Source organism: Acinonyx jubatus, chromosome X (assembly GCF_027475565.1).
Source record: "Acinonyx jubatus isolate Ajub_Pintada_27869175 chromosome X, VMU_Ajub_asm_v1.0, whole genome shotgun sequence".
Classification (NCBI taxonomy): domain Eukaryota; kingdom Metazoa; phylum Chordata; class Mammalia; order Carnivora; family Felidae; genus Acinonyx; species Acinonyx jubatus.
In genome coordinates, this window is record NC_069389.1 from 45,655,623 (window position 1) to 45,679,372 (window position 23,750).

At 41.8% G+C, this 23,750-nt stretch overlaps 1 protein-coding gene and 1 non-coding gene across 5 annotated transcripts in view; one reads left to right on the forward strand and one right to left on the reverse strand.

The window, feature by feature from the left end:
- PHF8 (PHD finger protein 8) overlaps positions 1–15,797 on the reverse strand; it is a 94,138-nt gene extending 78,341 nt beyond the window's left edge. For 3 of the 4 annotated variants that reach the window (XM_015083415.3, XM_015083413.3, XM_053202354.1), the window contains exons 1-2: positions 15,534–15,676; positions 14,413–14,602 (exon numbers count right to left, since the gene is read on the reverse strand). In XM_015083415.3, the coding sequence (XP_014938901.2) occupies positions 14,413–14,510 (98 nt within the window). In that variant the 5' untranslated portion in view covers positions 14,511–14,602; positions 15,534–15,676. Of the gene's footprint in view, positions 1–14,412; positions 14,603–15,533 lie in introns of all 4 variants that reach the window. The other variant, XM_015083414.3, reaches the window with a different exon arrangement.
- Positions 15,798–18,331: 2,534 nt separating this feature from the next.
- LOC113597435 (U6 spliceosomal RNA) lies at positions 18,332–18,440 on the forward strand. Its single transcript, XR_003418204.1, has one exon. It is a non-coding gene; the product is annotated as a U6 spliceosomal RNA (small nuclear RNA).
- The last annotated feature ends 5,310 nt before the right edge of the window (positions 18,441–23,750 follow it).

Below are 23,750 nucleotides of genomic sequence, written 5' to 3' on the forward strand. Positions count from 1 at the left end.
ATACATTTGTCCAAACCCAGAGAATGTACAACACCAACAGTAAACACTGTTGTAAACTATGGACTTTGGGTGATAATCATGTGTCAGTGTAGGTTTGTCAATGGTAATGTACCACTCTGGTGAGGAATGCTGATAATGGGAGAGGCTACACATGTGGGGGCAGGAGGAATATGGGAAATATCTGTATCTTCCTCTCAATTTGACTGTGAACTTTAAACTACTCTAAAAAATAAAGTCTATTGAAAAAATATCTGGGTCATGTTTCCTCAGAATCCTCCTATATTTCCCTGCTCAATTCTCTCTCCCATCATTCACAGTGGTTATATCAAATCCATGGTCCCATTACCTCCCTCCTCTTTCAGAAAATGACCCTGCCTACTTCTTAGACAAGATGAAGTAATCAGATGGGAACTATCTCAACTTTCCACACCAAATCTACCTCCTTCTGTACCCATCCTTTCCTCTGGTTACAATGAAAGAAATATCCTTCAATCTTTTCAAAGTTGGCTTTTCCACCCAGGTTCCCATCTTTTTTTAATCTTCTCAATCAATTATCCCTTCTTTCTTCAGTATCTTCAACCTCTTCCTCCCTCCCTTCCGTCTCCTTCACAATAGCATTTAAACAATTAAAAAAGATAAGACCCTCCCTCCTGTCTGCCCCTCTGCCACTTCACAGCCAAATATCTTCTTTATATGCAGGTTGATACTGACTTATTTGAATAGTTATCAGTTAGTAATGGCACAAAACTCAAAAGGTACAAAACTGTATACACTAAAAAGTCTACCTACTTCTTGCCACCTGGTATTATCCAGAGATGTTCTATCAGAGCCAAACTTTATAAGAGGAATTTTCTAGAGTTGTTATGTATACTTTCTTACCCTGCTGCAGTCTGATTTTAGTCCCCACCTTCTTTAAAACAGAGCTCATCAATGTTCTGACTTCCTTATTGATACATGCAATAAGTACTCCTCTCCTTTATCTCACTTGATCTCTTAGCAGTATTAGCACACAGTGCTGACCCTCTGCTCTCTCCCCACTTGACAAGTTCTCTACCCTTGACTTCTATAACACTCCATTTGCCTGATGTCCATTTTTCAGTTAACATTATTGAGGGGAGCCTGGATGGCTCAGTCAGTTAAACGTCCAACTTCAGCTCAGGTCATGACCTCGCAGTTTGTGAGTTCAAGCCCTGCCTCGGGCTCTGTGCTGATAGCTCAGAGCCTGAAGCCTGCTTCAGATTGTCTCCCTTCCTCTGCCCCTCCCCCACTCATACTCTGTCTCTCTCAAAAATAAATACACATTAAAAATTTTTTAAAACCCATTACTGAGCATCTTCCAGGCCCTGGTCCAACTGCTAGGGAGGTAAGGACATAGAGCAAAGCATACAGAAATCCCTGCCCTCCTGGAGCTGATACCATTGTAGTGGCAGAAGCAAACAAGAAACAAAATAAATCCAGGGTGCCTGGGTGGCTCAGTCGGTTAAGCGTCCGACTTTGGCTCAGGTCATGATCTCATGGTTTGTGGGTTCGAGCCCCACGTCGGGCTCTGTGCTGACAGCTCAGAGCCTGGAGCCTGCTTCAGATTCTGTGTCTCTCCATCGCTTGGCCCCTCCCCTGCTCACGCTTTGTGTCTCTCTCTCAATAATAAATAAACGTAAAAAAAAATTTTTTTAAAGAAACAAAATAAATCCACGTAATCAGTGAGATACATTGTATAATAGTGAGAAGAACCAAGTAGAAAAATAAAGCAGGAAGGGGAATATATGTGCATGTGTGTACACACACACACACACACACACAGTGGGGTAAGGGGATAGCAATGGTATTGAAATTTTAGTTAAGGAAGCCAATAGGTACTGAAATCTTACATACGAACTCACTGACAAAATGACTTTTGAATAAGGACCTGAAGGGAGTAAGGAAGCAAGCCATATGGATATGAGGGAAGAGCATCCCAAGTAGAGAGAATAGCAAGTACAAAAGCTCTGTGGTAGTAGTGTGCCCAGATTACTGAAGCAACAGAGGAGGACAGTATTCTGGAATAGAGAGAGTAAGGGGGACAGTAATAGGTCAGAAAGGTAATGGGCTCACATAGTAGGGTCTCATAGGCCATCGTAAAGGATGTTGGCTTTTCCTGAGTGAAGAACTGGGTGAAATCCATAGGAGAATTGTAAGCAGGGATGTGATGTGATCTTAATTATGTCTCTGGCTGCTCCTTCTGTCTCCCAATGCACCCTTTTTGTCCTGTCCACTCCTTAAATGTTGATGCTTCCTAGGCCTTCTTCTCTCCTCATTTTCCCTTGTCGATCTCACTCCCAGGGCTCAATGTGCCCCTTATGCACCTATGACGGCAAGCTAGATCTCTCTGCTGAGTTTCAGACCCCTCCCTAGAAATGCTTCCTGGTTCTTCTACTGGATAGACTCTTTACATGTTTCAAATTTCACATGTCCAAATTCAATTTCTCCCTCGGCCTGCCCCCCCCAACATACTCCCTCTCTTGGCAAGTGGCACCATAACCTCAGACTGCCTGAGTTTATATCCTAGCTGTAACTGCCACTTATTAGTATGGGAACTTGAGCATGTTACCTCTGTGCCTCAGTTTCCTCATCCCTAAGGTGGGGATAAAAATTGTATGTACATCACAAAGTTGTTATCAAAAATAAATGAGTTAATCCATAGAAGGTGTTTACAACACTGCTTCATACACAGAAAGTGCTCTGTATCATTCAAGCTATCATGTCCTAGCAATTCTGTCTCTTGATTAGCTATCAGTTGTGCCCTTCTGTCATCCTTATTGCCCCTGCCCTAATCCAGGCCCCTGTTATCTCCAGCTAGGATTACTGTCCTGCCCTCCAACTGGGCTCCTGGCCTCTACTCTGTCTTCACCCAACTGGCCCTCCACACTACAGTCAAAGGGACCACTTTTAAAAACACCAATTTGAGGGGCGCCTGGGGTGGCTCAGTAGGTTAAGCATCTGACTCTTGATTTCAGCTCAGGTCATGATCTCACGGTTCGTGAGTTCAAGCCCCGCTGATAGCGCAGAGCCTGCTTGGGATTCTCTCTCCCTTTCTCTCTGCCCCTCCCCCTGCTTGTGCGTGTGTGCGTATGTGTGTGAGCACATGCACCTGTGCTCTCTCTCAAAATAAATAAATAAATAAATAAATAATCTTTTTAAAAACCCACCCATTTGATCTTGTCAACCCTTGCTCAAAACCCCTCACAGCCTTCCTATTTTTCTTACGTTTAAAGTATAAACTTACCATGGTCTACAAGCCTTGCCTCTCTGGCCTCAACTCTGGCTTCTCACGTGCAGCGTCAGCTACATAATTTATAAGGCCTGGTGCAAATGAAAATCAGGAGCCTCTTGTTCATAACACAGAGGAAAAAAAATCTATTTTCCTTTCTTCCACAGTCTCTCAACTTGTCATAGGCCTTTTTATTTGTTATTTATTGTCATGCTCCCTGGGCATGAGGATACTCAAAGGGGAAGTACAGGCCACACCCTGTGACTCAGTGCACAGGATGCATGCACTCAACGCTGACTCTCTTGCACCTGCATCCAGACCTGGTGCCCCAGGCAACCAACTGAGAACCTGTTCAGGGAGTAGGGAGGCAGTAGGAGGTAGGACCACATGTGAGCTAAAGCTCTAAGTCCCTAAGAAACAATCCATTGTCCCACTGGATTTCACATGCAAAACATAAATTTCACATACAAACAGGTAAAATTATTAAGAATTTCAAAACAACCACAAAACATTAAACCTCAAGCATGGTGTCCCCTTCCAAATATGAGGCTCTGTGTGACTGGTCACACACCCATGACGTCAGCCCTGCTCTGAAAAGCCAGCTGGGTCTGACTTTGCCTCAGGTCACGATATCACGAGTTGTGAGTTCGAGCCTGGAGCCATGTCAGGCTCTGTGCTGACAGCTCAGAGCCTGGAACCTGCTTTTGATTCTGTGTCTCCCTCTCTCTCTGCCCCTCCCCCCTCTCAAAAATAAACAAACATGAAAAAAAAATTGAAAAGCCAGCTGGACTCTCAATGCCATGCTCTTTCAGTTCTATGGGTCTCATCACACATGGCTCCCTGTGCCTAAAACATTCCTGCTCTTCCTCTTCCCTGCTGCCATGGCACTCCCCCCGAAACACTATCCCTATTTTGGCACTCGTCACGTGGACTTACAACTGCTCATTCACTTGCTACCTGCCCCACTACATTTGACAGCATCGATCTCATTCACCAGAAGTCCTCACCTTATCCATCTCCCAGTCTTGTTTTATTTATTCTTCAACTCAATTCAACAAACATTCATTGGGCTAGATAATTCCTCACATCAGGAAGACAGACGGATGAAAATCAGACTTGTGGCTGCACTGTCTCAATAATTATCACTGAGACCAAGGGTCCTAGATGCTAATTTGCTTCCTTAGTGAAGAGGCAAATTATCACAGCACCAGGTCTCAAGATTAAGATGAATTATCCCCAACATGTACCACAGAGCCTGGTACATGGTAGACACTCAACCAATATTTGTTAATAAAGTAAATGCATAAACTTAATAAATATTGATTGAGAACAGCCACTGCCCTCATGGAGTAGACATTCTAGAGGGAGAGATGGACAAGTGGTGCCAGGGATTTCATAAGTGGTAAAAAGTAAATAGATCAGGTTAAGGGGATGAGGAGAAAACAACCAAATTTGAAGCCTGCATAAAAGGAACTGAGGAGAAAACTGAGCTATGAGTTATATGTATATTATCACATTTATTCTCCACAACTAAGCAGGGCATTCTGTACAGTATTCACAGGCAGTATAGCACAGAGGTAAAAGTACAGCCTTGGGAGCCAAACTGCCTGGGTTTGAATCACCTCTGCCACTTACTGGATGTGTGAACTTAGAGAAGAAAGCAACCTGACTAGGGACAATAGGACCTGAAGTAGTGGGTGTCAACAGAGACTAAGAGACCTGGACTTCCACTCCTACCTGTCAGTAACTAAGGGGTACCCTCTTCCCCTGCCACTAAAATTGCAGTGTCTAAAGAGGCCTGCAAGGGGCACCTGGGTGGCTCAGTCGGTTAAGTGTCCGACTTCAGCTTAGGTCACGATCTCGCGGTCTGTGAGTTTGAGCCCCACGTTGGGCTCTGGGATGGCTCAGAGCCTGGAGCCTGCTTCGGGTTCTGTGTCTCCCTCTCTCTCTGCCCCTCCCCTGTTCATGCTCTCTCTGTCTCAAAAATAAATAAACGTTAAAAAAAAAATTAAAAAAAAAGAGGTCTGCAAAAACAGAAGATGTAATAATACCCGAATCTCCTAACATCATACCCAAAATATCCAGGATATAATGAAAATAATCACTTATTATATCAAGAACAAGGAAAATCACAACTTGAATGAGCAAAGGAAATCAATAATCTCAACACTGAGATGACACAGATGTTGGAATTACCTGACAAGGATTTTTAAAGGAGTAATCATAAAAATGCTTCAAGGAACAATTACAAACATGCCTGAAACAGATGAATAGACAGAAAACGTCAGCAAAAAATAAAGAACTTCCGCAAAGTAGAAGATACAGAAAAGAATCAATGGCACTTTTAGAATGGAACGCTACGATAAGTTTAATGAAAATTCATTGGATGGGCTCAACAGCAAAATGGAGACAAGAGGAAAAAAACAGTAAACCTGAAGACAGAATAGAAATTATCCAATTTTGAACAGAAAGAAAATAGACTGAACTATGAACAACTCTACACCAATAAATTGGACAATCTACAAGAAATGGATAAATTCTTAAAAATATCCAATCTACCAAGACTGAATTGGGAAAAAATAGAAGTCTGAACAAATTACTAGTAAGGAGACTGAATCAACAATAACAAAATTCCCAGTTAAGAAAAGCCCAGGACTAGAGGGCTTCACTAGTGAGTTGTACCCAAATATTTAAAGAAGAATTAATTTCAATTCTTCTCAAACTCTCCAAAAATATCAAAGAAGAGGGAAGACTCTCAAACTCATTTTATGAGGCCAGCATTATCCTGATACCAAAACCAGACGAAGACACTAAAAGATACTACAAGAAAAGAAAACTACAGGCTAATATCCCTAATGAATATAGATGCAAAAATCTCAATAAAACACTAGCAAAATGAATTCAGCAATATATTAAAATAAGCATTTACCATGATCAAGTGGGATTTATCCTTAGGATGCAAGAATGTTTCAGTATAAGCAAATCAATAAAAGTGATACATCACATTAATAGAATGGAAGAAAAAAACCATGTGATCATCTCAAAAAGCACAGAAAAAGTATCTGATAAAATTCAACATTTGTTCATGATAAAAACTCTCAAAAAATGGGTTATAGAAGAAAACGTGCCAAAAATGGGTTATAGAAGAAAACGTGCCTTAACATAATAAAGGCCATATATGTCAAGCCCACAGTTGACATCATATTCAATGGTGAAAGGTTTAAAACTTTTCCTCTAAGATCGGGAACAAGACAAGGGTGCCCATTGTCACCACTCCTATTCAACACAGTACTAGAAATCCCAGCCAGGGCAATCAGGCAAGAAAAAGAAATAAAAGGCATAAAAATTACAAAGGAAGATGTAAAATTGTCTCTCTCTGCAGATGACATAATATAGAAAATTGTAAAGACTCCACCAAGAAACTCAGATCTAATTAATGAATTAGGTAAAGTTGCAGGATACAAAATTAATATACAAAAATCAGTAGCATTTCTACATACTAAAACAAATTATCTAAAAAGAAACAAAAAAATCAGCCCACTTACAATAGCATCAAAAACTATAAAGTACTTAGGAATAAAAATAACCAAGAAGGTGAAAAATCTCTACACTGAGAACTATATCAATGAAAGAAACTGAAGACACAAATAAATGGAAAGATAACCTGTGTTCATAGACTGGAAAAATATCATTAAAAAAGTCCATACAAGGAATCCTTGTACACTGCTGGTGGGATTTTAAATTGGTACAGCCACTGTGGAAAAAAATGGAGGTTCTTCAAAAATTTAAATGAACTCCCATATGATGTAACAATTCCACTTCTAGGTAAATATCAAAGGAAAACAAAATCACTATGTTGCAGAAATATTTGCACCCCCATGTTCAGTGCATCATGATTTACAATAACCAAGTCATGGAACAAACCTAAGTGTCTACCAAAAGATGAATGGACAAAGAAAATGTCACACACACACACACACACACACACACACACACACACACACTGGAACACTATTTCATTAAGCCATAAAAAAAGGAAATCCTACGATTTGCAACAACATGGTCAAACCCTGAGGGCATTACATTATATAAGTCAGTCAGAAAAAGATAACATATGCTTGTATGTGGAATCTAAACAAAACAAAATAAACCACAAACTCATAGTAAAAGAGATAAGATTTGTGGTTACCAGAAGCAGGGGGGACTGGGGATGAGTGAATTGGAGAAAGTTGTCAAAAGGTACAAACTTCCAGTTATAAGATAACTAAGTACTAGGGATATAATGTACAATATGATGACTATAGTTAACACTGCTGTATTGTAAATCTTATTAAAGTTGCTTAGAGAGTAAATCCTAAAAGTTCTCATCACAAGAGAAAAAAACCTCTTTCCTTTCTTCTGGGAGGTATTTATATGGAGTGATGGATATTAACTAAACTTACCGTGGTAATCATTTCACAATATATATGTCAAGTAATTATACTCTACACCTTAAAAATCATATAGTACTGTATGTCAATTATACCTCAATAAAATTGAAAGAAAAATAGATTAAAAAATTATGAACAGAGCTTAAACAACCTATTAAGACCAAAACCAAAGACAGGGGTGCCAGAGTGGCTCAGTCAGTTACATGTCCTGACTTCAGCTCAGGTCAAGTTCTCGTGGTCTGGAGTTTGAGCCCCGTGTCAGGCTCTGTGCTGACAGCTCAGAGCCTGGAGCCTGCTTCAGATTCTGTGTCTCCCACGCTCTCTGCCCCTCCCCCACTCATGCTGTTTCTCTCTCTCCAAAATGAATAAATGCTTTAAAAAATTTTAAATAAAAAAAGACAACTAAAACCAAAGACAATCTGAAATATTTCTACACTGAAAAACAGCATAATCAAATTCCTGAACACAAAAGACAAAGGAAAAATCTTTAAAGCAGTGATAAAGAAATGGCACATTACCTAAAGGAGAACACCAATTCAAATGACCAAGGATCTCTCATCAGAAACAATGGAGGCCACAGGGGAAGTAGCACAATAGTTTTCAAGTGCTGAAGGAAAAGAACTAAAAACCCAGGATCTAATATCTAATGAAAAGACCTTCGGGAATCCAAGAGAAATCAAGACATTCTCATATGAAGGAAAACTAAGCGTATTTGTTGCCAGTAGAACTATCCTAGAAAAATGGCTAAATGAAGCTCTCTAAAAAGAAAGGAAATGGGGCACCTGGGTGGCTCAGTTGGTTAAACCTCCAACTTAGGCTCAGGTCATGATCTCATGGTTTGGGAGTTCCAGCCCCATTTCAGGCTCTGTGCTGACAGCTCAGAACCTGAGCCTGCTTCAGATTCTGTGTCTCCCTCTCTCTGCCCCTTCCCTGCTCTCACTCTCTCTCTCTCTCTCTCTCTCTCTCTCTCTCTCTCTCAAAAATAAACATTAAAAAAGTAAAAAATTTAAAAAGAAAGGAAATGATAAAAGGAATCTTTGGGAAGATCAGGAAGACAGAACAAGGGAAGGAGTAAATACCTGGGTAACTACAATATGCTTTCCTTCTCCTCTTGAGTTTTCTAAATCATGTTTGACAGTTGAAACAAAAATTATAACACTGTCTGATGTATTTCTCAAATGTATATAGACAAAATAATTTAAGATAATTATGTTATAAACAGGGTAGCATAAAGGAATTTAAAGGGAAGTAAGGTTTCTTCTACTCTTCACTCAAACTGGTAAAATGTCAATACTGGTTGATGGTAATAAGTTATGTAAGTATTATGTTAATACTTAGAGCAAGCATTAAAAAAGCTATACAAAGCTATATATATCTATATTCAAAAACACAATGTATAAGCCAAAGTGGAATTCTAGAAAAGGTATAAGTAACCCACAGGGGGGTAGGATAAAGAAAACAAAGAACAGAGGAAACAAACAGAAAATAAAACAAAACAAAAATGACAGACTTAAGCCCTAAGCTATCAATAACTACATTAAGCAGAAATGGTCTAAATATACCAAAAGGAGATAAATATAATACCGAACTATATGCTGTCTACAAGAAACTCACCTTATATACAATGATAGAAGCTGAAAGTAAAGGGATGAAAAGGATATACCGTGCAAGTTTAATCCAAAGAAAGTGGAGTGGCTACATTGATATGACATAAAGTAGACTTGCATGTAAAAAAATTATCAGAGACAGAGAAGCACATCACATAATGATAAAAGGTCAATCCACTGAGATGTAGCAATCCTAAATGCATATGTATCAAACAACAAAGCTGCAAAATGTGAAGCAATAAATGATAGAACTGAAAGGAAACAGGCAAATCAACACTTGTAGCTGGACACTTCAATATGTCCTTCTCAACAACTGACTGAACTAGTTAGAAAATCAGCCAAGGACAGAGAAGAATTCAGGAAACACCATCAACCAACAGAAGTAAAGCAACATTTATATAAAAAAGTAACTCGGGGCGCCTGGGTGGCTCAGTCGGTTAAGCGGCCGACTTCAGCTCAGGTCATGATCTCGCGGTCTGTGAGTTCGAGCCCCGCGTCGGGCTCTGGGCTGACAGCTCAGAGCCTGGACCCTGTTTCAGATTCTGTGTCTCCCTCTCTCTGACCCTCCCCCATTCATGCTCTGTCTCTCTCTGTCTCAAAAATAAATAAACGTTAAAAAAAAGTTTTAAAAATAAAAATTTTTTAAAAAATAAAAAAATAACTCAACCCAACAATAGCAGGATTATTTTCATGTGACCATGGAACATTTATCAAGACAGACCATATCCTTGGCCATAAAACAAACCTCAATATATTTAAAGAAATTGCAATCATACAGAGTATATTCTCTGACCACCATGGAACCAATAAGAAATTAGTAGCTGAATGGTAACAGGAAAATCTACAAACACTTGGAAACTAAACAACACACTGCTATGCAATTCTTAGGTCAAACATGAAGTCTCTAAGGAAATTAAAAATTACATTGAACTACATGAAAAGGAAAACATACCAAAATTTGTGGGACATAGCTAAATTGATAATACTAAATGCTTACATTAGAAAACAGGTAAAGACTTAAATCAATAACCTAAGCTCCCACCTCAAGAAATTAGGTAAAAAAATAAACCCAAAACAGGAGGAAGGAAATAATAAAGGCAGAAATCCAGATTGAAAACAGAAAGACAATAGAGAAAGTCAATGAAACAAAAAGTTTATTCTTTGAAAAGATCGATAAAACTGACAAACGTCTATCAAGTTTGAGAAATAAAGAGAATTTTTCAGTATCAGGGATGAAATATCATCACAGAGCCAGCCTACAGATATCAAAAGGGTAATAATATTTTGAACAATTCTACACACTTAAATTTGACAACCTGGATGAAATGTATCAATTCCTTGGAAAGCATAAACTACCACAATACATCTGGTATTAAATAGATAACTTTCATTGTCCTAAAACTATTAAATAAATTTAATCCATAATTTTAAAAACAAAAAAAGATTAAAGATAATTAAGCAAAGTATTTAGTATAGTGACAGGCACATTAGCTAGTACTCAATAAACAAAGGCCATTATCATTTTATTTAAATCATTACAACCACTCCTGGGGAAACTGAAGCTTCACAGAGTTGAAATCCTTTGCTAAAGAGTCAGAATTCGAACCCAATTCTGAAGCCAGTGCCATTTCCTCTAGAGTTTTGAGTCCACACCTCAGCCACGCCCCTCCCCTTGGAGATGTGCCAACCAGCACTTCCTTTATAGATAGGAAAACTGCAAAGCGGTGAGGTTTTGCCAAAGCCCCAGAAGTCAATAAATGCTCACAAACTAATTCTTCACCAGTGTACAATTATTCTCAAAAATTAGGGTGCATCAGAATCTTTCGTTTTGTTAAATAGAGATTGCTGGGTCCCAGCCCAAGAATTCACATTTTTAAAAAATTCCCAGTTAATGAACCATACTTTGAGAACAAAATGTTAGCACACCCATCCCCCAAACCAGAAGCTGTCACACTCCACAGATAGGGAAGGAATTGAGACAGAATAATGCTCTAAATCAATGGTTCTGAGGGTGGCCCCCCACTCACCTACTAAATCAGAAACCCTGCAAATGGGGCCTACCTATCTTGTCTTTTAATAGGTCTTTCAAGTGATTCTGATGCATGCTAAAGTTTGAGAACCATTGTTCTACAAATCAAAGTGATTTGCAAAAACCCAGCCCTTCACAGGAGAAAAAAAGTTAATACCAACTTTTTTCCACTTTTGAGAACTTGGACTCTGGAACCAGATAATTCTAAGTTCAAATCCAGACTTAGAAAGTAATTCCATGAATTCTAGATTCTCAGCAGCAAAATGGAATAGTCATCTTCCAGGAAGTAACTTGGCATTATTAATCCCTAACTGGACTTGAAGCAGTCTAGCCTATGGAAATCATCAGAGATGTGAACAGATTTATATCACCTATAAGGCATCTGTGGGCTTAAATGTTGTGAGCAACCATGAAAAGTCCACAATATTTAATTTTCAATTGTGCTTAAGTACAATCTTATATGGAGCACTGTGAGCCTGGTGTGTGTGCATGTGCACACAATGCATGGGTTAAGCAAGAGCAGCCCACCAGGACCTGATTCTTAGATGACTTCCTTGTTTTCTGCTAGCCCATAGAGAGAGGAATGAGAAGAGATAAAAACGTGGTCTCTTTCATAGAAAAAAAATAAGGCAATTAACCTGTGTCAGGGTCTTCGTAGAAACCCATGATTCACCACAGAAATGTAATTAAGGAGGAGCCTATCCCTTATTTGTAATTTTGCAATTACATTTGTAAATTTGCAATTCATAATGGCCTCAGTGGTGTTCTTTATAAATGTCAACAAGAACACTGTGCAACAATGTGCACCATATTTCTCTTTTTGTTTTGACCAGCAACTTGTATCAAAATGAAAAACATTTCCAGAACTCCCAAAGTTTCCCTCATAACATAATATTATAAAAAAGTAGAAATGATGTTAAGTATCCAACCACAGAAGAAATGACCAAGTAATTGATGACACATAGATATATGGTGGGATATCAGAAATGAGATTTACATGAGTATTTGACAACCTGGTAAAATACTCACAGAATATTAAATAGGAATAAAAGTCAGGCTACAAATGGTATTTATAATACAATCCCATGTTATAAAAATATAGGTTTATATCCTAAGTCAAAAGACAGGAGATAATGCAACAAAACATTTAACAGTGGATTATGCTGGACAGCAGATTCATAGATGATTTTTATTTCCTTATTATTTTTGTCTTTTCTACAATGAGCATGTCTCACACATATAATCAGGAAAAAACTTAAAACATTATTTAAAAAAGAAATACCTAACTTTTAATTGGGTGTGGATTGAAATAATTTATTCAAAGTCCCTGTCATGGGGCCTGGCATATAGTAAGCACTCAGAAAGCATTTGTTCCAGTTTTCTGTTCCTAGACTACGGAGTTAGAGTCTCTATACTGTGGGCAGTTCACTTTCCAGGTTTGAATCTACACACTTCTCACATAATCCAAAGCAAAGGCCACAGGCAATAGCTTATTTTAAGAAGGCCCATTCATTCATTCATTCATTCAAAAATTCACTCAGTATATCTATTACATGTTCAGCACTAAACTAGGTTCTGGGGATACTAAAAATGAAAAGATGACATCTCTGCCCTCAAATAACTCTGGCTAATGAGTGACACAGGTTTATTAACAACTATGATATGATGAAATAATTACTTTCAATAAGGATGTACACAAAGTACAATGGGAACCAGGAGGAAGGAGGCCTTTTACAGAGGAGGTATGCCATGACCTATAAAAGGGAGGACATTAGTAGGAATTGCATGCACAAAGAAAAAGAGGGATAAAGGAGTATAAAATTTTCCCAGAACTATAAGTAGTTCAGTCTTGCTGGGACATAAAGAACCAGGAGGAGTGGCGGGAAATGAGACTGAACAAGTAGATCACAAAAGGTCTTGTCTGTCACACAAAGGAGACTGAATTTTATTCTGTAGGGGAACCACCAAAAGAATTTTAAACAGAGGAGTGACTTGATCAGCACTAGCAAAGATACCAGGAATCCTGAAAATCATCTTAATCCCGCTTATTTCCAGAGGAAAGAAAAAGGCCCCACCCTCTAGGTCTGTCCTCTCTTAAGTGAAATCACATGAAGCAGTAAAAAGACCTCTGCACCTGGCACACAATAAATAATAAAGATCAGCTGAACATGAATTTGAAGGCGCTGCAAGGGGCCATCCCTGCTGAGAGCAGAATTTTAGCATAGCAGTACCAGCACCTTCAGTTTGGCTGGGACAATAGGAGCTCATTCAGAAGGGACTACTGACAACTGAAAATTGTAGAATCTAACATACTGTACTCCAGTGCAAAAATTCCTCTCATGGTTTTCTTTCCATAACTGGGCCTTAAGTCCCAACAATGAGAGAACATCAGTTTCTTCCCACACACTAACTTCTCTGGAATCCTGGGTGACAGATGCTTCTGTGCACACATGGTTAACTGGAGGAAATTCATTAGTGGTTTCGCTCCTGCTGTTTTACCCAATACCTCTTCTGCTTAATTCAATTTAGTTGGATGGTTCTGCAGATAAATACTGAAGAAATAAAGTACTATTGCATTTCTGCCTCCACCTGCTGAATGCATGCAAAACGCTTTAAATCATCAGGACAGATGTATTAGATATATTTTATAGGCGAAGACCATGAGGTTCAGAGAGGCAAAGCAACTTGCCAAAGGACACTCTGATAGTAAGTTGAAAGGCACAATTGAAATCCATGTTTGTTTCAATTATTTCAAAAATACAGCACTGTCTCCCAAGAAGCCAGAATCTGAGGCAAAACACAATTGCCAGCATACAAAAATGATACATTCTTTGTGGCTGGAAAGAGAACACTTCCTAAAATAAAAAAGGGGGCAAAGAAGAAACACACATGGGATAGAAAAAAAGAGGAGACACCAGAGGTCATTGTGAGCTACGCCCTGGTCTTGAAAGGAAGGATGAAAAAACATGGGTCTGGGAGGTGGGTTGGAGCTAATTCTTGGCCAGAGAAGGGGGAAAAGTTTCTGAGCAGGAACCTAAAACAGGACTGAGAAAGGAGCGTGCAAGTGAGCACCTGTCCAGTCTGGACTGCCCTCCTTACCTGCCATGAAACCAGTCCTGGCACATGTCACACTCGATCATGAAGCGGGTCACATCGTAAGGCAGCCGGCAGAGGCAATACACTGGTACCGAGGCCATCTTCGCCCGGCCTTGGAGCGCTCTGCGGCGGGCCAGGTTCGTAGCGTCAAGAGAAGCAGGAGGCAGCAGCGCGCGTCCTTTCTGGACGATAGCTGGGCACAAACAACACTTTTTACCGAGTGAATCAGGTCCCCCAGGGTACCAACCCTCAGTTCACAAATGGGCAGTTAGTGCTGCCGGGATGCAACACAGCTGGTGTGGCTGTAGGGGGCAATCGGAGAAAAGTCCACCGGCCACCAGAATGTTTTTAACAAATAAAGGAAGGCATTTGGCCGTCGAGGTTTCTCCCCCGCCCCCCAGCTCCATCGGCCCCCTGAGTCAGTGATAACTTCTTTCCGGGTTTCAGGGAAATATCTGACGCCTTTTCAGGAAGCTTCTTTAATCCCTTACTGAACCCTCTCCTTGCTAGCAACCTTGCTTCCCAGGGCTCTCTTTATTATGACGCAAACCAGAGCCAAAATAAATAGGCTGGGGTACCTTAGAAAAAGCCCTTTCTCTCACTCCCCAAATAGGGGCAACTAGAGAGAGATGAGGGATCCCTGGAAGTCGCCTCAGATTACTTGAGAATCACCTCGATGCCTTCAGGAACAAGGCAGACAAGACTAGGCGCCCAACTCAAACCACAGTTCTGGGGTCGTGCTGAGAGTTGAAATGGTCTTCTTCACTTTCAAAATCATTCCATCCCCAACCAGTCAGTAGTCTCATCACCCCAACAAATTAAATAAATCTCAATTCTAGAAAAGATCAGATCGTCCTCTACTTCGAAGACGACAGGGCTCCGAGTTGCACTCCCAAAACTAAAAAGGATCTCCTCTAAACCCCTGAAACTCACTAGAATTTCTTCACACTCCCGCAACTAAGCAAGGATCTCACCCGCCCCCCCCCCTCCGGCTCGGGAACGGACAGGCATCTCCTCACAGCCCCCTCAGAGTGACGAGGACTCCCCTGTCCCCCCAAACTGACAGAGAGCTCATCACAGATCTCAAGACTGACAGGAATATTCTTGCAGCCCCCGAAACTTACGAGATCTCTTCACGCCGCCCAAAATGACAGGAACCTCCTCACGCCCCAAACCTGACAAGAATGGCTTTTGCCCTGAGCCCTACAGGGACCTCCTCATCTGCAAAGCTACAGGGATCGCTCACACTAGCGGAGTTCTGTTCCACCGACGCGCCAGCTGCCGGGCTTGCTCCGAAGCGCCTCAGCACCTAGCTCAGCGGAGGATCGGCAAGCAGTTCCGGCCCCACCGGCGGCGCGCGCCGAATTCTGGGATCGTCACGGCAACGCTGCGAATCTTGCTAGCCTTCCCCCAGAACCACCCGCTGGGTTTGCGCGGCCCTGGGCGCCCGGCGGTGCTTCAGGGCGGCTTTCTCCACGGTTTTGCCCCGGGCCCGGTCGTTAGGGCCTACTGGAGCCCGCAGCTCGGGCCTAGTCCGGCGGCCGCCCGAGGAGCGGGCAAACGGCGTCGTCCCTGAGCCGGCTGGAGATCGCTGCGAGCAAAGCAAGAGAAATGAGAATAACCGGCGGCCAGGTCGGAGGAAAAACTGCCGGAAAAGTCGCCGGGAGAAACCCGGTGACGATGGTAGGCAATTCGAAGTAGTCAATAAAGTTTATTCAAAACAAGGAGGAAGTTGAAGCGGAGAGGGGAGGAGAAATATGGGGTAAACAGCTACCATGTTGAGAGTGGCGGCGCCGCCGCGGGGAGGCTACCAGACCGCCATCTTATGAGGGCTGGGCACGCGAGGTAACCGCGGCAGAGGCGGGGAAGGGAGGCCAGCGGCTCCCGCGTGACGCCAGCAGAGGCGGGGCGCCACCTTGAGAAAGGGTGACGGGATTCGGCTACCTTTGGACCCGCTCTTTTCTTCTAGGTACCCAATCAAGGCTGAGGACCTTAAGCCACCATCTTAGGCGAGGCAGTCGCTTGGCTCCATTTTGAGTGGGGCCAGAGCCTTCCAAGCCTTCCTCCTCCTCCTCCGGGCCAACAGGGAGTTAAGCACCCTCCTTCCTCCTCCCCCCCGCCCCCCTCCCCTCCCCCTCCCCCTCCCCTCACACACCCACCCCCCTCCATCCCCCCCCCCCCACACACACACAATCACTGTCCCTCCACCCCTCCTCTCCTACTTCCTCCTCCTCCTCCGCAGCCTTCTCGTCCTATGAGAGGAGGTGAACTCAGTGACTGCAAACTGCAAAGCTAATGGATCGCGGCGGGGGCGGGCTTCGGCCAGGATAGAGATGGAGTACTCACAGTAGCTCCCGTTTGCCGAGCACATTCTGTGGCTGGTCTCTTTTGCACGGTCTCCGAATCGTTTATTCTTCACCCTGCAAGGAAAGCTCTGTTCAAGTGAAGACATGGGTTTAGGGAAGCCAAGTGGCTTCAGTTTCAGAGCTGGGAAGTTGAACTTTGCACCCTCTACTACCCCCTCTCCCCGCCCCGAGTTGTGTCTTGTCGGTCCCTCAGTCAGTCCCTTAGTCCTAGTCCCTCCGTAAAGCTTTTGTGTACTTCCCAGCTCCCTCTGAACTCTCTCTTCTTTGACCCCACTATTTCAGTTCAGTTTGGTTCAGATACTGTGCCATGATTTTTATGCACAAGTCCCAGTGTTTTCTGACTAGCCTGAGGGTGGGTGGGAGAAGAGGTTGAATGAATGGAACTCCACAGACATAGAAGGTGGCGCTGGTGTTCTCTGACATTCTAGAATATTCTCTAGGAATCCTCTTACTATTTCATTTTTTAAAGGGCACCACCACTTTAAACAAGAAAATGTGTGTATGCACATCAATTTCCTAAGTGATGGTGGCTTAGGCCATGGGGATACCATGATGAAGAGGGACTCAAGTGGGGAAATTGCCAGCCAGTGCAAGAGACAAACATGCAAACGAACAATTGGGATTGCAAGGTCCAGTAAGCATATATCTACCTCTTGCAAAGTGCAAAATAAAGTCATGAAAGTGCCTCAGAAGCAACTTGGTGCTGTCAAGGAAGGTTTCAGGGAGACCTGAAGGCTATATAAGAGTTTACTGAAGGATCAACATGTAAAAATGCATGGAGGCACACAGAAAAACATTTACAAAAAGAAGCTAAATGTTATATTTTATCCTGTAAACAATAACAAACCACTAAAGGTTTTTGAGTAAAAGCAACTCAAAAGTCACATTTGCATCTGAGCCAGGGGAAAATTCAGGATTAGTGGGACCTGAAGCTTATACAGTTTGTGAGGTAGGTCTTTAAGAAAAGAATAGAGGGGTGCCTGGGTGGCGTGTCGGTTGGGCGTCCGACTTTGGCTCAGATCATGATCTCACCATTTGTGAGTTTGAGCCCTGCATAGGGCTCTATGCTGACATCTCAGAGCCTGGAACCTGCTTCGGATTCTGTGTCTCATTCTGTCTCTCCTCTCCCCCATTTGTGCTCAGTCTCTCTCTGTCTCTCAAAGATAAATAAATGTAAAAAAAATTTTTTTAAGAAAAGAATATGGGCTTGTGAATACAAAATTAGGCTCAAAGGTAGAGTATTTCTAGAAGCTATTCCTACACCTGGGTAATAACTATAAAGAAGAGATACAAACCATATATGAATGTCTCACTAAAATGAAACTAAATGTATCCCCCTTCAATCAACTTCCACTCAGCTGGATCTCAAAAATGTCTGAAGCAGCTCCAACACCACCTAATACAAGAGAAAATGTGACTAGGGAAACTAGTGGAAGGGGACAGTGGTTTTAATGAATTGTGTTTTAAATATATTATGCAAACTTTATAAAAACATATGACCATGTGACCATATGACAGGTGACATGCCCTGCAGCTAAAGCTTTCTTAGCTTGGGGGGGGGCTGATTTTGGCCACACATATAATAAAATTGGAAAGACACAGATAAGATTAACATGGCCCCTGCACAAAGATGACATACAGTGTTGTGAAGCCTTACATAATAAAAAGAAAAAAAAGGGAAGACAGGAGGGAGGAGGCTGTTGCATTAGTAATGAAACAAAGATGAGGTCTGAATCAGGATAGCTGCAACATAGGTAGAAAAGGATTAAATAAGTGGGATATTTTGGATGTTGAATAGGCAAGGCTTGGGAACTCATGGAAAATAGGTGAATGAGTGAAGGGAGTGTGAGTTCATTTCTGGGTTGGGTGTCAAGAGTGGATGATGGTGCCATTGACTGAACTGGAGTGCACGGAAGGAAAAGCAGGTTTGGTGGGGAAGAAGAGACTAAGTTCAGTTTGGAGCACATTGAGTTAAAGTGTGTTTGGAACATTAATTCACTCACCCAGAAATTCTTTCTTGGGCATCTAGTATGCTCCAGGCACCATATTAGGTGCTGAGGATGTAGTGGTAACCCAGGTAAGATCCTGACCTTCATGGAGCTGCCATTCTACTGGGGGGATCAGTCAATAATCAAACAAATACAGTTTCATTCATGTATTTATATTTACCAGGCAGTGTTCTAAGCATTGGGGACTCAGGGCAAACAAAACAGACAAGTTCCCTGCCTTCCTGTGATTCACATTCCAGCTAGGGAAACAAGCAACAAAATGAGTCAAATAAAGAAGAATCTCGGTGAGTGCTATGAGTTGCAGTGAGTGCTATGAGAAAAATAAAACAAGTTATGAGATAGAGAAAGATCTGGATAGAAGTTAGTCTGTTTTAAATAGTCAAGGCCTCTTGTAGAAGGTGGTGTTTAATCTGAGACCTGAATAATATGAAGTAACCAGGGGCAGGGCAGAAAGAATAAAACGTGCAAAAGTCCTGGGGCACCTGGGTGGCTCAGTTGGTTAAGCGTCCAACTTTGGCTCAGGTCATGATCTCGTGGTTCGTGAGCTTGAGCTCCGCATCAGGCTCTCTGCTGACAGCCTGCTTTGGATTCTGTGTCTCCCTCTCTCTCTGCCCCTCCCCCACTCACACTGTCTCTCTCTCTCTCCTTCAAAAATAAATAAACATTAAACAAAAATTGTTTTAAAAAGTGCAAAAGTCCTAATGTGGTGGGGTAGGGGGCAGTTCAGGGCATTCCGTCAAAAACACTTCCTAAATATTTATTATGGACTGGACTGGATATAGGTGGTGATTGGGGTAGGGTCTCCAGTCATAAATAAAAGAGACCCTGTGTTTACCCTTAAGGAGTATACAGTCTAATGAGGGAGTCAGGTTTCAATGAACAACACAAGGCTGAAAAAAGTCAAACCCTAAGTGCTGCCTACAGGTATCAGCAACATGTGTGGGAACAAAGAGCTATAATGAATTCAAACATTTTCATTTGGTATGTTGCAAAAACCTTCACAGGAGGTGGCATTTGACCCATGTATAGTAGTACTCATCCCTGAAAGTTCTTCCCTAGTGTGCTTGGGAGGTGGGATGGAGATGCTAAAGATAATGGGAAAGGCAAAGCTGATGGAGGTGAATCTGACACACATTTTGCTGACAAAGGAGCTCTTGGCACTGCTATGGATAGGAGGAAGCTGGCTGCTGCCCTAGAGATGTGTGCTCTGGTTATGTCCATCATAGCATCAGTGCAAGATGTGAACTGGCTACCATAGAAGGAGGCTGCTCTGGAAACTTTCCTCCCCTACCCCCACCTCCACTTAATGGTTATAAACATTTCCTTTTAATTACAGAAACAATAGTAAATGAATTCCCATTGTAAACATGCAAACAGGCTGAAGATACCACCACTCAATCTCTGTTTACTTCCTTAAGGGGAACCTCAATGGCCTCTTTTCCAATTCATCTCTCTGCATATAATATGTACATATGAGATGAAAAGTGATGAGGGCTAAAGTGGACTATAAAGTAAATGAGAAAGAAGGAGGGAAGTGGGAAAAAAATTGCATGAGGAAGAACAGGTTTGCTCCAAAACAGATTGGGAAGTACAAGGACAGTGAAAACAAAAGAAAAATAATAACACATAACATTATCTGAGGATTTACTATGTGTTAAGCACTATTCTAGGCTCTTTACATGCATGCATTAACTCAGTCCTTAAAGCAACATTATGAGGGAAGTACTAGTACTATCCCCATATTAAGTGTAAGGAGTACAGGCATACCTTGAAAATATTGCAGGTTAAGTTCCAGAACACTGCAATAAAGTGAATATCACAACTGAAATTTTTGGTTTCCCAGTGCATATAAAAGTTATGTTTACACTATATTATAGTCTATTACGTTTGCAATAGCATTATGTATAAAAAAAACAACAGAGATACCTCAATTTAAAAATACTTTAGGGATGCCTCGGTGGCTCAGCTGGTTAAGCGTCCGACTTCAGCTCAGGTCATGATCTCACAGTCCATGAGTTCGTGTCGGGCTCTGTGCTGACAGCTGGGAGCCTGGAGCCTGCTTTGGATTCTGGGTCTCCGTCTCTCTCTGCCCCTCCCCTGCTCATGCTCTGTCTCTCTCTGTCTCAAAAATAAATAAAAACATTTAAAAAAATTTAAAAATAAATAAAAATACTTTATTGTTGGTGCCTCTGACTGGCTCAATTGGTAGATCATGAGACTCTTGATCTTGGGGTCATGAGTTCAAGCCCCACATTGGGCGTAGAGCTGAATTAAAAAAATTACTTTGTTGCTAAAAATTGCTAACAATCATCTGAGCTTTCAACAAATTATAATATTTTTGATGGTGGAAAGTTTTGCTTCAATGTTGATGGCTGCTGGCTGATCAGGGTGGTAGATGCTGAAGGCTGGGGTGGTGGTAGCAATATCTTAAAATAAGGCAACAATGAAGTTTGTCACATTGACTCTTCCTTTCAGGAATGATTTCTCTGTAGTATATGGTGCCATTCAATAGCATTTTACTCACAGTAAAACTTCTTTCAAAAGTGGAGTCAATCCCAGGGCACCTGGGTTGTTCTGTCCAACTCTTGGTTTCAGCTCAGGTCATGATCATGGTTCATGAGTTCAAGCCCCACGTCAGGCTTTGTGCTGACAGCGTGGAGCCTGTTTGGGATTCTCTCTCTCTTTCACTCTCTCTCTTTCTCTCCCGCTTTCTCTCTCTCTCTCCCCCTTTCTCCCCCCCACCCCTCCCACACTCTAAATAAATAAATGAAGTGGAGTCAATCCCTCAAACCCTGCCATTGCATATCAACTATGTTTATGTAATATTCTAAACTCTTTGTTGTCATTGCAACAATCTTCACAGTATCTTCACCAGGAGTAGATTCCATCTCAGGAAACTACTTTCTTTGCTCATCCATAAGAGGGAACTCCTCACCCGTTAATTTTATCATGAGATCACAGCAATTCAGTCACATCTTCAGGCTCCACTCCCAATTCTAATTCTCTTGCTGTTTCTACCACATCTGTAAGTACTTCCTCTGCTGAAGTCTTAAACACCTCAAAATCAAAAGTCATCCATGATGTTTGTTTTTAAATAGTGTGCATTTTATTTAAAACCAACCAAGCACTAATAAAAATATATCACTGCAGCTGTGATTCCACATCAAACCTTAACAGTAAGAACTAGGCATTTAATTCATTCTTCACATCATGTGCTGGGCCTGGCAGAGGACACCCACCTCCACTAGAGCCTTAGAGGAAGAATGAGACCCCTGGTGGACGGGGCTCAGGTAGCAGGCACCCTGCCCGTCTCTGAGCTTGTGAAGGGAAGGGGCCATGGTGTGTAGCTCTGGTTGCCTGCTCTGCACTCCTCCTGGGCCACTGAAGTGGACCCTGATCAGCAACTCCTTAGTGGCAGTGAATGGAGGGGAAGGGGTGGAGAACCATCTGAAGCTGTGCAGACCAGATGAGTCCTCCTTTCTCCTTCAGTGTCTCTAAAATCCCCACAGAGGATTTGATGGCCATTGCAGGGTTCTACTTGCAGGCACAAGCCTATGAAGCAGTCACCTTTTCTTTGGCTATAGAGGAATCAAGATTCTGAGAGGGAAAATTCTTTTCTTGGAATCAACTTCTTCTAAACTCTTGTTAATGTTGATATGTTGACTTCTTCCCATGAATCATGAATGTTCTTTTTTTTTAACATTTATTTTTGAGAGGGGGGACAGAGGACCCAAAGCAGGCACTGTGCTGACAGCAGTGAGCCTGATGCAGGGCTTAGAGTCACAAACTGCAGTATCAGTGAAGTCAGACACTGAGCTGAAGTCAGACACTTAACCAACTGAGCCACCCAGGTGCCCCCATGAATGTTCTTAATGGCATTTAGAATAGTGAATCCTTTCTGGAAGGTTTTTTAATTTTTTTTAATGTTTATTTATTTTTGAGAGAGAGACAGACACAGAGAGCATGAGTGGGGAGGGACAAAAAGGGAAACACAAAATCAGAAGCAGGCTCCAGGCTCTGAGCTGTCATCACAGAGCCCAATGCAGGGCCCAAACCCACGAACAGTGAGACTATGAGCTGAGTCAAAGTCCGACACTCAACCGACTGAGCCACCCAGGTGCCCCTGGAAGGTTTTTTATTTACTTTTCCCAGATCTATCAAAGGAATCACACTTACAGTTATACTGTTAGGAAATGTATTTCTTAATGATATGAAAGTTGAAATTAGTCCTTGATTCATGGGCTACAGAATGGATGTTGTGTAGCAAGCATGAAAACAACATTAATCTTGTACATCTCTATCAGAAATCTTGGGTGACCAGGTGCATTGTCAGTGAGCAGTCATATTTGGAAAGAAATCTTTTTTCTGAGCAGTAGGTTTCCATAGTGGGCTTAAAATATTCAGTAAACCATGCATACAGATGTATTGTCATGCAGACTTTGTTCCATTTATAGAGCACAGACAGAGTAGATTTAGCATAATTACTTTTTTTTTAAGTAAAACCTATGCCCAATGTGGGGCTAAAACTCATGAACCTGAGATCAAGAGTCACATGCTTTACCAAATGCACCAGCCAGGCACCCCATTAAGGGCCCTAGGATTTTAAGAATGGTAGATGAGCATTGGCTTCAGCTTAAAGTCACCAGCTGCATTTGCCCCTAGCAAGAGTCAGTTTGTCCTTTGAAGCTTTGAAGCCAGGTATTGATTTCTCCTCTCTAGCTATGAAAGTCCTAGAGGGCATCTTCTTCCACTAGAAGGCCATTTTGTCTACATTGTGAATCTGTTGTTTAGTGTAGCCTCCTTCATGAACTATCTTAGCTATATCTTCTGGATAACTTGCTGCAGCTTCTACATCAGCACCTGCTGCTTCACCTTGCACTTTTATGTTATTGAGATGTCTTCTTTCCTTAAACATCATGAACCAATATCTGCTAGCTTCCAACTTTTCTTCTGCAGCTTTCTCACC